The following is a 15,420-nucleotide window of genomic DNA, read 5'->3' as shown; positions in this document are numbered from 1 at the left end:
GGTCCTTCAGGGCAACTCTCTGGCCAACGTCTCCCAGAAGATATTCATAGGGTCACCCTGCAGGACCTACAAAGGCCCAGATGACTGTCCTCTCTAGGAACCCCCAGGTCCTCCAGGGCAACTCTATGGCCAGCGTCTCCCAGAAGATATTCATAGGGTCACCCTGCAGGACCTGCAAAGGCCCAGATGACTGTCTTCTCTAGGAACCCCCAGGTCCTCCAGGGCAACACTCTGGCCAACGTCTCCCAGAAGATATTCATAGGGTCACCCTGCAGGACCTACAAAGGCCCAGATGACTGTCTTCTCTAGGAACCCCCAGGTCCTCCAGGGCAACTCTATGGCCAGCGTCTCCCAAAAGATATCCATAGGGTCACCCTGCAGGACCTGCAAAGGCCCAGATTAGTTTCTTCTCTAGGAACCCCCAGGTCCTCCAGGGCAACTCTATGGCCAACGTCTCCCAGAAGATATTCATAGGGTCACCCTGCAGGACCTGCAAAGGCCCAGATGAGTGTCTTCTCTAGGAACCCCCAGGTCCTCCAGGGCAACTCTATGGCCAGCGTCTCCCAAAAGATATTCATAGGGTCACCTTGCAGGACCTGCAAAGGCCCAGATGAGTGTCTTCTCTAGGAACCCCCACGTCCTCCAGGGCAACTCTATGGCCAACGTCTCCCAGAAGATATTCATGGGGTCACCCTGCAGGACCTGCAAAGGCCCAGATGAGTGTCTTCTCTAGGAAACCCCAGGTCCTCCAGGGCAACTCTATGACCAGCGTCTCCCAGAAGATATTCATAGGGTCACCCTGCAGGACCTGCAAAGGCCCAGATGAGTGTGTTCTCTAGGAACCCCCAGGTCCTCCAGGGCAACTCTATGGCCAGCGTCTCCCAGAAGATATTCATAGGGTCACCCTGCAGGACCTGCAAAGGCCCAGATGAGTGTCTTCTCTAGGAACCCCAGGTCCTCCAGGGCAACTCTATGGCAAGCGTCTCCCAGAAGATATTCATAGGGTCACCCTACAGGACCTGCAAAGGCCCAGATGAGTGTGTTCTCTAGGAACCCCCAGGTCCTCCAGGGCAACTCTATGGCCAACGTCTCCCAGAAGATATTCATAGGGTCACCCTGCAGGACCTGCAAAGGCCCAGATGAGTGTCTTCTCTAGGAACCCCCAGGTCCTCCAGGGCAACTCTATGGCCAGCGTCTCCGAAAAGATATCCATAGGGTCACCCTGCAGGACCTGCAAAGGCCCAGATTAGTTTCTTCCCTAGGAACCCCCAGGTCCTCCAGGGCAACTCTATGGCCAAAGTCTCCCAGAAGATATTCATAGGGTCACCCTGCAGGACCTGCAAAGGCCCAGATGAGTGTCTTCTCTAGGAACCCCCAGGTCCTCCAGGGCAACTCTATGGCCAGCGTCTCCCAAAAGATATTCATAGGGTCACCTTGCAGGACCTGCAAAGGCCCAGATGAGTGTCTTCTCTAGGAACCCCCAGGTCCTCCAGGGCAACTCTATGGCCAACGTCTCCCAGAAGATATTCATGGGGTCACCCTGCAGGACCTGCAAAGGCCCAGATGAGTGTCTTCTCTAGGAAACCCCAGGTCCTCCAGGGCAACTCTATGACCAACGTCTCCCAGAAGATATTCATAGGGTCACCCTGCAGGACCTGCAAAGGCCCAGATGAGTGTGTTCTCTAGGAACCCCCAGGTCCTCCAGGGCAACTCTATGGCCAGCGTCTCCCAGAAGATATTCATAGGGTCACCCTGCAGGACCTGCAAAGGCCCAGATGAGTGTCTTCTCTAGGAACCCCCAGGTCCTCCAGGGCAACTCTATGGCCAGCGTCTCCCAAAAGATATTCATAGGGTCACCCTGCAGGACCTGCAAAGGCCCAGATGAGTGTGTTCTCTAGGAACCCCCAGGTCCTCGAGGGCAACTCTCTGGCCAACGTCTCCCAGAAGATATTCATAGGGTCACCCTGCAGGACCTACAAAGGCCCAGATGACTGTCTTCTCTAGGAACCCCCAGGTCCTCCAGGGCAACTCTATGGCCAGCGTCTCCCAGAAGATATTCATAGGGTCACCCTGCAGGACCTGCAAAGGCCCAGATGACTGTCTTCTCTAGGAACCCCCAGGTCCTTCAGGGCAACTCTCTGGCCAGCGTCTCCCAGAAGATATTCATAGGGTCACCCTGCAGGACCTGCAAAGGCCCAGATGAGTGTCTTCTCTAGGAACCCCAGGTCCTCCAGGGCAACTCTATGGCAAGCGTCTCCCAGAAGATATTCATAGGGTCACCCTACAGGACCTGCAAAGGCCCAGATGAGTGTGTTCTCTAGGAACCCCCAGGTCCTCCAGGGCAACTCTATGGCCAACGTCTCCCAAAAGATATTCATAGGGTCACCCTGCAGGACCTGCAAAGGCCCAGATGAGTGTCTTCTCTAGGAAACCCCAGGTCCTCCAGGGCAACTCTATGACCAGCGTCTCCCAGAAGATATTCATAGGGTCACCCTGCAGGACCTGCAAAGGCCCAGATGAGTGTGTTCTCTAGGAACCCCCAGGTCCTCCAGGGCAACTCTATGGCCAGCGTCTCCCAGAAGATATTCATAGGGTCACCCTGCAGGACCTGCAAAGGCCCAGATGAGTGTGTTCTCTAGGAACCCCCAGGTCCTCCAGGGCAACTCTATGGCCAACGTCTCCCGGAAGATATTCATAGGGTCACCCTGCAGGACCTACAAAGGCCCAGATGAGTCTCTTCTCTAGGAACCCCCAGGTCCTCCAGGGCAACTCTATGTCCAACGTCTCCCAGAAGATATTCATAGGGTCACCCTGCAGGACCTGCAAAGGCCCAGATGAGTGTCTTCTCTAGGAACCCCCAGGTCCTCCAGGGCAACTCTATGGCCAGCGTCTCCCAAAAGATATCCATAGGGTCACCCTGCAGGACCTGCAAAGGCCCAGATTAGTTTCTTCTCTAGGAACCCCCAGGTCCTCCAGGGCAACTCTATGGCCAACGTCTCCCAGAAAATATTCATAGGGTCACCCTGCAGGACCTGCAAAGGCCCAGATGAGTGTCTTCTCTAGGAACCCCCAGGTCCTCCAGGGCAACTCTATGGCCAGCGTCTCCCAAAAGATATTCATAGGGTCACCTTGCAGGACCTGCAAAGGCCCAGATGAGTGTCTTCTCTAGGAACCCCCACGTCCTCCAGGGCAACTCTATGGCCAACGTCTCCCAGAAGATATTCATGGGGTCACCCTGCAGGACCTGCAAAGGCCCAGATGAGTGTCTTCTCTAGGAAACCCCAGGTCCTCCAGGGCAACTCTATGACCAGCGTCTCCCAGAAGATATTCATAGGGTCACCCTGCAGGACCTGCAAAGGCCCAGATGAGTGTGTTCTCTAGGAACCCCCAGGTCCTCCAGGGCAACTCTCTGGCCAACGTCTCCCAGAAGATATTCATACGGTCACTTTGCAGGACCTGCAAAGGCCCAGATGAGTGTCTTCTCTACGAATCCCTAGGTCCTCCAGGGCAACTCTATGGCCAGCGTCTCCCAAAAGATATTCATAGGGTCACCTTGCAGGACCTGCAAAGGCCCAGATGAGTGTCTTCTCTACGAACCCCCAGGTCCTCCAGGGCAACTCTATGGGCAGCATCTCCCAAAAGATATTCATAGGGTCACCCTGCAGGACCTGCAAAGGCCCAGATGAGTGTCTTCTCTGGGAACCATAAGGTCCTCCAGGGCAACTCTATCGCCAACGTCTCCCAGAAGATATTCATAGGGTCACCCTGCAGGACATACAAAGGCCCAGATGAGTGTCTTCTCTAGGAACCCCCAGGTCCTCCAGGGCAACTCTATGGCCAACGTCTCCCAGAAGATATTTATAGGGTCAACCTGCAGGACCTGCAAAGGCCCAGATGACTGTCTTCTCTAGGAACCCCCAGGTCCTCCAGGGCAACTCTCTGGCCAACGTCTCCCAAAAGATATTCATAGGGTCACCCTGCAGGACCTGCAAAGGCCCAGATGAGTGTCTTCTCTAGGAAACCCCAGGTCCTCCAGGCAACTCTATGACCAACGTCTCCCAGAAGATATTCATAGGGTCACCCTGCAGGACCTACAAAGGCCCAGATGAGTGTCTTCTCTAGGAAACCCCAGGTCCTCCAGGCAACTCTATGACCAACGTCTCCCAGAAGATATTTATAGGGTCAACCTGCAGGACCTACAAAGGCCCAGATGAGTGTCTTCTCTAGGAAACCCCAGGTCCTCCAGGGCAACTCTATGGCCAACGTCTCCCAGAAGATATTCATGGGGTCACCCTGCAGGACCTGCAAAGGCCCAGATGAGTGTCTTCTCTAGGAAACCCCAGGTCCTCCAGGGCAAGTCTAATAATAAAAATAATAAACTTTGTATTTATATACCGCTTTTCTAAAAATCAAAGCGGTTAACAAGATGTGCAAATACAATCTAAAACCATTAAAATGCAAAACATCTTATAAAACATCAGAACAGCAACTACAGCCATAAAACCACATCTCGTGCCAGCTCAACAGTGCTGACGAGGGGGCGGAGCACATCGGGAGTCAGGAGTCAGGGGTATGCCCGCTCGAAGAGGTGTGTTTTTAACCCCTTCTTAAATTGGTTCAGTTAGGTGGCCGAGCTGAGCTCATCGGGAAGCGAGTTCCAGAGATTGGGGGCCAAGATAGAGAAGGCCCTCCTGGTGGTAGTAACTAATCTGACCTCCGGAACTCTTAATAATTTCTTCCCAGTTGATCTGAGTGTGCGGGGCGGATTGTACGGAGAGAGGTGGTCCTCCAAGTACCCTGGGCCCAAGCCATTTAGGGCTTTATAGGTAATAACCAACACCTTGTATTGCGCCCGGAAGCAAATAAGCAGCCAGTGAAGGTCTTTAAGGACCTGTGTTATGTGGCTGGTCCTAGGTGTATTAGTGACCAGTCTTGCTGCCATATTCTGCACCAATTGCAGCTTCCGGATATGGTACAAGGGTTGCCCCATGTAGAGCGCATTGCAGAAATCCAATCGAGAGGTTACCAGAGCATGTACTACCGTTTCAAGGTCCCCCCGGCCCAGGTAGGGTCGCAGCTGGCGTATCAGCCTAAGCTGATAACAGGTGCTCCTGACCATCGCATCCACCTGAGATGTAAGGTGGAGCGACAAATCAAGGAGCACCCCCAGACTGCGTACTGAGTCCTTCACGGGAAGCGTGATCCTGTTCAGAACAGGTGGAACCACCGCCATCCCCGGGCCAGGGGAAACTATCACGAGTACTTCCGTTTTCTCTGGATTCAGGCTGAGTCTGTTTTCCCTCATCCAGCCCATTACCGACTCCAGACAGGTCACGAGAGGAGAGACGCCAACCCCAGTCACAGCATCAGTCGGAGACACAGAGAAACATATTTGGGTGTCATCAGCGTACTGATAACCCCGCGCCCCATGCCTCTGGATGATCTCCCAGTGGTTTCATGTAAATGTTAAAAAGCATGGGGGACAGAATGGCTCCTTGAGGGACCCCAGATGTAAGGGCCCTCTTGTCGGAGCACACGTCCCCCAGCTGCACCATCTGGAACCTCCCAGAGAGATAGGATCGGAACCACTGGAGCGCAGTGCCTTCGATTCCCAGCTCCACTAGGTGCTCCAGAAGGATACCATGGTCAATGGTATCGAAAGCCACTGAGATGTCCAAGAGCACTAACAGGGACACGCTACCCCTGTCCATGCCCAGACGGAGATCATCGACCAGGGAGACCATGTTAAGGAAAATGCAACATGGGATATACAGTGAATGAAATAAAACATGTATGTGAGAGTCAGGGTGACTCAGCAGAAGCAATTAGGAGCCACACAGGTGTAAAAGGTAATGTAATTAGCAAGTCCTAAATGCCAAGGACAGAAATGCAAAGTGGATAATTGAACACACCTGAGAATTGTTAAGTGGACAAGGTGAGATGATGAAATCATTAATTGTGGGTTGAACCAAGAGAGCCAATGAGAGTGGATGTACACGCCCACTGGGTGGAAACAGACAAGAGTGGGTGGTATCTTGCAATGACTATAATAATGGCTATGAATCCCAATGTATTTTGTGGGTAGTAGTAGTGGGCAGTAGTGAGGAGTATTATTGGAGTTGTGTTGGATAGTTTTGGAGCTGTATATAGTAGAATAAAGTAGATCTTTGATATAAGACTACTGAGTTGTCTGGTGTCTTGAGTGAAGAGACAAGAGCCAGCTGGATCCTGAAGAAGCGTGAAGACTTCTGTGGAAGCAAGAGTGAGAAGGCTTGGAGAGTTTGTCAGGGTCTTCAGCCTATTCTCTGTAACTCTGCTGCTTTAGAGCAAAGCTTTAACCACTGGCCAAAACTGGTCAGCGCCGGTGCGTAACAAGGTGGTGAGTTCGAGCCAGAGGTGAAGAGCAACAACTCCCATCATCCCTGACAGACCATAGCAGTCTCAACCCCGTAACCCGCCCGAAAGCCGGTTTGAAATGGGTCTAGATAATCCGTTTCATCCAAGATCGATTGAAGCTAGATTGCAACTGCCCTCTCAATCACCTTCCCCAAAAATGGCAATAGCGATACTGGCCGATAATTGTTATGCATCAGGGGGTCAAGGGAGGGCTTTTTTAGCAAGGGTTTTACAATGGCCAATTTCAAGCTAGATGGAAATTGCCCATCCCTCAATGATGTATTAATTATATGGTGTAACATGGAAGTTACTACCGTTCCCCCCTGAGCCGCTAGCCATGAGGGACAGGGATCGAGGGAGCAAGTTGTCTTCCTAACACTTCTAAGGATCTTGTCCACATCATCGGTATCTACAGACTCAAAGTGATCCAGTATAATCGAGTCCACGGAAGCTCTGGATACCTCTACTCTGGTTTCTGCACTAATACTGGCATCAAGACCTTCCCTTATCCGAGAGGTTTTATCCGCAAGGAAGTTGTTAAATTGGTCACAGCAGGCCTTAGATGGTTCTAAAATAGGGTTCAGGGCAGAGGGGAGCCGAGTAAGCTCCCTCACTACCCTGAACAGCTCTGCTGGACGCGACTCCGCGGACGCGATACGTGCACCAAAGAACGAGTTCTTTGCTGCATCTATCGCCTCTCCGTAGTCCTCTAACAGACGGTCTAGGAGAGCCTTGTCGGGTAAGCGCTGGTGTGCCCGCCAGTCATGCTCTAGCCGTCGCAGCACCCGCTTCCTTGCCCAGAGATCTTCCGTGTACCAGGGCTTCTTTTTGGAAGCAGGCCTAAGAGGGCGCTTGGGAGCGATACTGTGTATAGCCCTGGAGAGATCGGTGTCCCAGATGTTAGTCAGGGCGTCAACAGAATCGCCGTCATTCCCCAACCATATACCCCTCTAGGGCTTCCTGGAACCTTTTGGGTTCCATCAGCCTTCGAGGGTGGACCATTCTAATGGGTCCGCCACCCCCGGGAGAGATCTGGGTAGCTGCCTTGATTTTTGCCTCCACCAGGAAATGATCCGTCCATGACAGGGTGGAAATATTGATTATTTCCGCCCACGGAATTTCCATGTCCGTACAAAAAACCATGTCAAGTGTATTACCCGCCGAATGCGTAGGTCCCGAGACCAGTTGTGACAGGCCCATGGCTGTCATGGTATCCATGAATTCCCGAGCTGCACCAGATGGAACCTGGTTGGCCGTGAAGGGAATGTTGAGATCCCCCAGGACCAAGAGCCTGGGGGATTCCAGCACTAGCTCCGAGACCAACTGTGTCAGCTCGTTAAGGGAGTCTGTTAGCGCACGGGGTGGCCAATAGACCAACAGAATCCCTAGACTGTCACTGGCCTTCAGGGTCAGGTAAATCCACTCGATTTAGGAAGTTTGACGGACATGGTTCCTGGATAGGGACAAGGTGTTTTTATGAATCAAAGCAACACCCCCCCCCAACCTGGTCTGGTCCTTTACTGAGTACCCGGCAGGTAGGGCCTGAGCCCACACAGCTTCCCTTTCAGGCCCAAGCCAGGTCACAGTTGTTATCTTCAAGCAGGTCATGAATAATGTGGGTCTTGTTCTTAATAGACCTGGCATTGCACAGGAGCAGAGACAGGGTTTGTGGAATGGTTGGGATGACCCTCAGATCTCTTTGGTTAGAAGAGGGATAGGAAGGGGAGATAGGTATTAAGCATCGATCTCTCCTTCCCCTGTAACGCTGATCCAGTCTCCTACAGCCATACCTCCCCCTGCCCCACACTACTCCAACAGGAGCCCCGGTCATGCTGAGGGAATTACCCTCTGCCTCCCCAACCAAAACACTCTCCACATCCATACCCTCCCCCTCCCACTCCCCCCACAATACAGCAATGAAGGCAGAGAGAAGATACTACAATCATTCTCTGCCAGGTAGCTGGCGCGGGTTCATCACCCCTGCCTTCCGCGCAGTTACAGATGTTCTCCCCCGGTCCGCTGGCAAAAACGCTGAGATGGAGTCCAATAGCAGTCTGAGGGCGGCTCCTGGGCCGGTGCGCAGTTGTGCATCTCTAGCAACCCAGGAGACCGCCCGGCAGCAACAAACAGCTCACACAGCAGTTCCTGGAGGCAAGGGGGCAAGTAGCCTCTCAGCAGGGCTTGGAGCTGGCTGGTGGTGAAAGAGCAGGGCAGAAGAAGCCTCAAAGCCTTGGCCCCGCCCCCTGTCCAGGTTCCTTGCCTTTAGCTGCTGCCCAGATGGTAAAAGGCACAGGCACACAGTAGCCTCTCAGCAGGGCTTGGAGCTGAGTCTATGGCCAACGTCTCCCAGAAGATATTCATAGGGTCACACTGGAGGACCTACAAATGCCTAGAGGAGTGTCTTCCCTAGGAACTTTTAGGTTTTCTCTAGCACAACTCTATGGTCAACTTCTGGCAGAGTTGTACTGGAGGGCCTAGAGATTCATAGAGAAGACGTATTGGTCAAATCCACAAATATTCCAATCAGCAAGTGTTTTCTCTAGGAATTTCTAGGTTCTCCAGCACAACTGTATTGCCAACTAAATCCGGGCAACGTAGAGCAGTGATGGTGAACCTCTTAGAGTCCGAGTGCCCAAACTGCAACCCAAACGCACTTATTAACTGCAAAATGCAATGTCCCTCTGGCTTTCTAGTAACAAACTCTGGCAATCTCTGTGCTGGGACGATGGCATATGGGCCCACCTCTGGCACGTGTGCCATAGCTTCGCCATCACTGACGTAGAGATTCCTAGAGAGAACATATTAATCAAAACCGCAAATAATGAAATCCCCAAAGCCACAAACGTGGAGGGATTCATTCTTCTTACTCATGCTCCAGATGTAGGGCATTTGGGAATTCTTCCTCTTGGTCAGAAGGTTGAAATGGAGGACATGCCCTGGAAAAAGAGGACATCTGGTCATCCTCCTGGGGGGGGGGGGGGGCAACTGGCCACAGCTCCTGCCCCAGAGGCCCACTTAATGTCCTTGTCCAGCAGAGCTTTAGGGAAAGCCCTGCTCTGCTCCAGCCCCAAATGCCTTCCTCTGCAGGGAAGTTGAATTGGATTGAGTTGGGTGGGCTGGGAAGTAATCTCAGGTGGCTGTGGCCTCCTTGTCTTCCTCTTCATCTCTAGGCTGGACTTGGGGAACTGCTCCCTGCAGAGGCTCTGCTCCGGCTTCCAGGAGGCCAGCACCGCCATTGTCACGTGAGTCCAGGTCACTCCTGAGATGCAGAACCAGAAGAGGGGTCTCTGGCCATTGGGCCCCCCTGGGGGTTCTTCATGCAGATGGTGGGGGGGAGGAAGAAAGGTGGATCTCTGGCCCTTAGAGGCCCCTGCAAGGGAGGGAGCAAGGGAGGGAGGACAGCCTGTGAGCCCAATACTCAAGGAGTGGGCTGCAGTGCTAGAGGTCTCGGCCTAGGCTTCAATGTGTGCAAATAGGACTAAATGCCCCAAAGGCACCTGATCCCGTCTGATCTTGGAAGCTAAGCAGGGTCAGCTCTGGTTAGTACTTGCGGGGGAGACTGCCAACGAATACCAGGTGCTGTGGGCTACATTTTGCAGGAAGGAAGTGGCAGAATCACCTCTGAGGTGTCTTTGCCTAAGAAAACCCTATGAAATTAATGGGGTCACCATGAATCAACAGGTGACTTGAAGACACAGACACACGTTTGGGTACTGAAGCCTAAAAATACCCAGACGGCTCCAGATCCCAATAGGCAGGGGTCCTCTTTGGTCTTGACCACCTTCCAGGCTACTCTTAGCTCCTATAAATAGTCCATAGCAGCCCACTGCTGGGTTGAGGCATGTTGTTCTGGGAAAGTGGAGGCGCCTGAAGTCTGGGTTGTAGGTGCAGCGTCCATCTTTAGGGAAAGGAAGGGACAAGTCACTCCAATACTGTTAGATTTGGGTCATCACAGGAAGTGGTCAGATCTGGGGGAAGTGTACAATGCCATAAATCTTTCACAGGTCAAGAGGGGGAGCTTGGCTCAGAGCCTGAATGCACTTTTCTCTTCTTCTTGCAGTGATCTGAGCAATAATCCATTGGAACCTCTCCCCACGGAGGCTTTCCGGGGATTTTCTCACCTGGAGACCCTGTGAGTGGTGCGGAGGGAGCTGGGTCCAGATCCTGGACTTGGGCCACTTGTCCTCCTTAGTGGAAGCAGTTATGGGAGAGGTGCAGGAGGTGCCTTGGACTGGAGGCCGGCAGAAGAATGCAGGGGAGGGTTGTGCAAAGCTGCTTGGGGTTGGACAGCACTTTCCCATCAGAGAAGGGGCCGAGCATCCTGACTCTGGGTGGCTCCGCCCACTTCAGCTCCCGATAGGCAGAGAAGAAAGACAATAGACCCAGGGCCTGGCCCCGCCCTCATGGGTGGAGCCACCCGAGGAACCCCAGTCTTCTTCCTGCCTTTTTCCTGATAGCACAGTGATGGTGAACCTTTTACAGACCGAGTGCCCAAACTGCAACCCAGACCCCACTTATTTATTGCAAAGTGCCACATCCCTCTGGCTTTCTAGTAAGAAACTGACAAACTCTGTGCTAGGGCGACAGCATGTGTGCCCACAGAGAGGGCTCTGAGTGCCACCTGTGGCACGCATGCCATAGGTTCGCCATCACTGTGATAGGACATACTTCTCTTCTACAGAGTTTTTTCTTTGCTATTTCCCCCTTTGTTTGGGATCCAACCAGCTCCCCTGACCTGTCTGGCTCGATCGCTTGTCTTTTTCCTTCTCCTCTTTCTCGAACTCCTCCCCAACAGACATTAAGGTCAGACAGACCATAAACAAAATTACCAAGGCTTCTGCCTTTGCGGCAGATGCTACTCTCGACACTGTTCAGCAATGTGCTAGGGCCCAAGCAGCATCTATAGCAGTCAGGCTCCAGCTGTGGTTAAAGAATTGGAATGTGGACTTCAAGTCCAAACAAAATTTGGCCTTCACTCCCTACCTTGGCACTAATCTGTTTGGAGAATCCCTAGAACCAGTTCTTGTCGAGGGTAAAGACAAAAAGAAGGCCCTGCCTTCAGGTAAAAAAGAGAGAGGATAGGAGACAGTTTAAGAACCGCTCCTCCTTTCGTTCTTCCCAACCTTTCTTCCCTTCCAACTCCAACTCCTTTTGAGCCAGAGAGTCCAGGTCTAACCAGCCGCGTTGGGGGGATTCCAAGTTTTCCAAACAAAACAGATCCTCTTTTCCCACCAAGGATGCCGGAGGCCAGAAATCATCGCAGAAAACCCAACAATGACGGGATCCATCCAGTAGGAGGCAGGCTTCAGGAATTCAGCTAGGCTTGGGAAAGGTCCACCACCAACAAGTGGGTCTTGGACACTGTTTGGTGAGGCTACAAGTTAGAGTTCCATCGACTACCTCGCAATATGTTCATACCTTCACCCAAGTCAAGCGATCCCACCAAACATCGCCTCCTGCTGGAAGCCATTGAACGTCTTCTTGCACCATTCAGGCCATCGAGCCAGTTCCATCAGGCGAAAGGGGAAGAGGATGCTATTCAACCTTCTTCCTAGTCCCAAAGAAAAACGGGACTTGGAGAGCTGTTCTCAACCTGAGAGCTGTCAACCGGTTCATCCTCAAGAAAACGTTCAGAATGGAGACGCTCAAGTCCATTCTAGACAGCCCCCAACCCAGAGACTTTCTGTCTTCGCTGGATCTACAAGATGCTTATCTTCACATTCTTATCCATCCATCTTCATGGCGTTTTCTCCGTTTCAAATATGGCAATCTCCATTTCCAATACAGGTCGCTCCCATTTGGTTTGGCGTCAGCCCCGAGGGTTTTCACCAAGGTCATGATGGCCTTGGTGGCCCTCTTAAAAACAAGACGTCTCCACGTTTACTCTTATTAGGACGACCTGCTGATCCATGCTCCATCCAGAGATCAGTCATTACAGGACACCTCCAAGGTCCTCACGGAGTTGGAGACCCATGGATTCCTGGTCAACCTACAAAAGACCACTGATTCCCGATCAAAAGATCCATCACCTGGGAGCCCTGATAAGAACCCAAGCGGACATAGTGCATCTCCCCCAAGACTGGACCAGGTCCATCCAGAAGACTGTCCTCAAGGTCTTGGACTCACCGAGGGCCAGCCTCCAACTTCTGGCTCATCTACAAGGCCTCATGATAGCAGCCATTGAGTGCCTGCCTTGGGCGAGGTTCCATGCCAGACCCCTGCAATGGCTTCTCCTACCTCACCAATGAGCCATCACACTCAAAAAGCCCAAAAAGATCCTCCTCGACAACGAGGTGTGACAGTCGCTTCGCTGGTGGAACTCGGAGGTGCTCTCAAAGGGGAGGCCCATTTGGAAGCTGCAACGGATTCAAATCACCACAGACGCCAGCCTCAGGGGCTGGGGAGCTTTCTGCGGACCTCACATAGCTCAGGGTAAGTGGAGCCCAACAGAACTAACACACAGCATCAATTGGCTGGAGTTAAGAGCTATCCATCTGGCACTTCAAGCCTTTCATCACTTGATCTGTCACAAGGTGGTCCTGATAAGAATGGACAACATTACAGCAAAGGTCCATGTCAACCAACAGGGCGGAACCAGATCCAGGTCTCTGATGATGGAGGCCCAATCTCTCCTGACTTGGGCCAAAGCCAACCTGCTATGCCTAGACGCAGAACATCTCCAAGGAAAGCTAAATTCAGAAGCAGACTGGCTAAGTTGAACGGACATAGATCAGTCAGAATGGAGCCTACACCCAGACGTGTTCAGCTACATCACGACGGAGTGGGGACTCCTGATATTAGACCTGTTCGCCTTTCCATCCAACACCAAAACTCTGAGGTTCTTCTCCACGTTCCGGACGGAGGGAGCAGAAGACATAGACGCCCTCAATTGCCACTGGCCAAAGGACCTTCTATATGCCTTTCCAGCAATACCACGTCTTTCGAAGTTCCTCTCCAAGGTACGAGCGACCAGGTCAGAGGTCATCCTGGTGGCCCCAGTGTGGCCCAGAGGTCCTTGGTTCTCAAAGATTCTGAATCTATCGACTTAGAGTTTTCCCTTGCCCATCAGACAAGACCTACTGTCTCAAGGCCAGATTCACCACCCCGATCCAGACTGGCTTCAGCTACACGCCTGGAAATTGAGCGCCACATGCTATCCAGCTATGGATACTCGCCAGAGGTGATCAAGTCCATCCTGGCCTCCCGTCGCCAGTCAACGATCAAAATCTACAAATATACATTCAGGGCCTTCAAGAGGTGGTGTAAACTCAAGAAAAAAGATTTATTCAGGTATCAGTGCCTACACTCCTCCATTTCCTCCAGGATGGGATAGATCAGGGACTTCGACCGAACACCGTCAAAAGACAGGTCGCGGCTATAACTTCGGTTCTTCCCCACGATGAGGCAGCCAAGATCTCTGATCATCCTCACATTTGCAGACTGCTCAAGGGAGTGTCTAACAGGTCTCCACCAACCAAACATAGTTTCCCGTCGTGGGATCTTCACGAGGTCCTCAAGGCCCTAACTATACATCCTTTTGAACCACTGAGAGAGGTCCCTCTCAAGTTCCTCACTTGGAAGGCGCTGATCCTCACAGCTCTCACATCGGCTCGACGTGTCTCAGAGATCAGCGCCTTATCTGTTCGTAAAGAATTGTGCATGATCAGACCTGACTCAATCCTACTCAGACCTGATCCAACTTTCATTCCCAAGGTAAACTTGGTGTTCCATTCCTCTCAAGACATCATGCTGCCTTCTTTCTGCCCACGGCCTTCCAAAGACCTGGAAAAGGTTTGGCACACCCTTGACGTTCATAGGGCCATCAAGATTTACCTCAAGAGGACTTCGGCATTCAGAAAGTCGGAAGCTCTCTTCCTATCTTTTCGGCCGAACTCCAAAGGAAAGAAGGTGTCAATTTCCACTCTGGCGAGGTGGATTAGGAAATGCATCATCATGTGTTACAGAGCTCTCAACCTCGGCCCGCCTCAAGGCATCACTGCCCATTCAACTAGGAGCGCGGCGACGTCAGCAGCCTTAACCACTAACGGCCCACTGGCCAAAATTTGCAGAGCAGCCACTTGGAAGTCGCCATCCACGTTTGTCAGACATTATAAACTGGATCGTTTCCAATCAGCAGAGGCGGCCTTTGGCCGGAGGGTATTACAACAGATTGTCTCCAGTTCACCTTCCACGCCAGCCGGCCCTCCCTGGAATTTGGTGGCTTTTCTAAATCCCAGAGTCAGGATGCTCGGCCCCTTCTCTGATGGGAAATGGAACGCTGGACTTACCTGAGATACGTCCCTTTCCATCAGAGAAGGTCCGAGCATCCTCCCCACCCGGTGTTATTACGCCTACTGGTGTGGGTGGGCGAGCCGATCCTTCCTCGGTTGTTCATGGCTAATCATCAACTGAGGGTTCTTGGGCGGCTCCGCCTATGGGGCGGGGCCAGGCCCCTGTTCTTTTGTTTTCTCTGCCTATCAGGAGCTGAAGTGGGTGGAGCCACACAGAGTCAGGATGCTCGGACCTTCTCTGATGGAGAGGGACGTATCTCAGGTAAGTCTAACGTTCCATTTCCTTGCAAGTGGGCAGGTGTCTACACGCTTGGCTTTGGGTCCTGCTGGGGGTTGGCACACTAGGCCTTGCCCCCGCTGCCTCCCACCAGACCCTGAAAGAATCTTTCCTGGTCTGCAGGGTTCTGCCTCCGAATGTGGACTGCCCCGGGGGCAGCGAAGGATGGAACAGCACCTCCGTCCGAGGGAACAGCCGGGTCTGCCAAGGCCAGAGGAACCCCTGCGACGGCTCAGCTGGACTAGGTGCGGAGGGGGATGTTTGGCATGGGGCTTGCACAGTGGGGAGCCAACAGACAGGCCTGATGGCTGGCAGCAGGAGGTGGGGAATGGCTTTGCAGAGCCACCAGAGTTCCTTATGGAGCCTGTTGCAGCTTCACAGCGCAGAGATAGAGGCAAAGGATCCTCTGGAGCACATCAGCTGCAGGATGATGGATTAGGGTCAGTGGCAGCAATG

General features: G+C 52.6%; 1 protein-coding gene across 1 annotated transcript in view; it reads left to right on the top strand.

Moving 5' to 3' along the window:
- LOC149310281 (all-trans retinoic acid-induced differentiation factor-like) overlaps positions 1-15,420 on the top strand; it is a 44,042-nt gene that overhangs the window by 26,952 nt on the left and 1,670 nt on the right. The window contains exons 2-4 of the mRNA XM_089528365.1: positions 9,504-9,638; positions 10,457-10,528; positions 15,088-15,209. Of these exons, the coding sequence (XP_089384491.1) occupies positions 9,504-9,638; positions 10,457-10,528; positions 15,088-15,209 (329 nt within the window). The remainder of the gene's footprint in view (positions 1-9,503; positions 9,639-10,456; positions 10,529-15,087; positions 15,210-15,420) is intronic.

The sequence above is a fragment of the Sceloporus occidentalis genome, unplaced genomic scaffold (genome assembly GCF_023333645.1).
Source record: "Sceloporus occidentalis isolate IW3139 unplaced genomic scaffold, rSceOcc1.0.p SCAF_6, whole genome shotgun sequence".
In the NCBI taxonomy this organism is placed as follows: Eukaryota; Metazoa; Chordata; class Lepidosauria; order Squamata; family Phrynosomatidae; genus Sceloporus; species Sceloporus occidentalis.
This window is presented reverse-complemented; position numbering and strand designations above follow the sequence as displayed.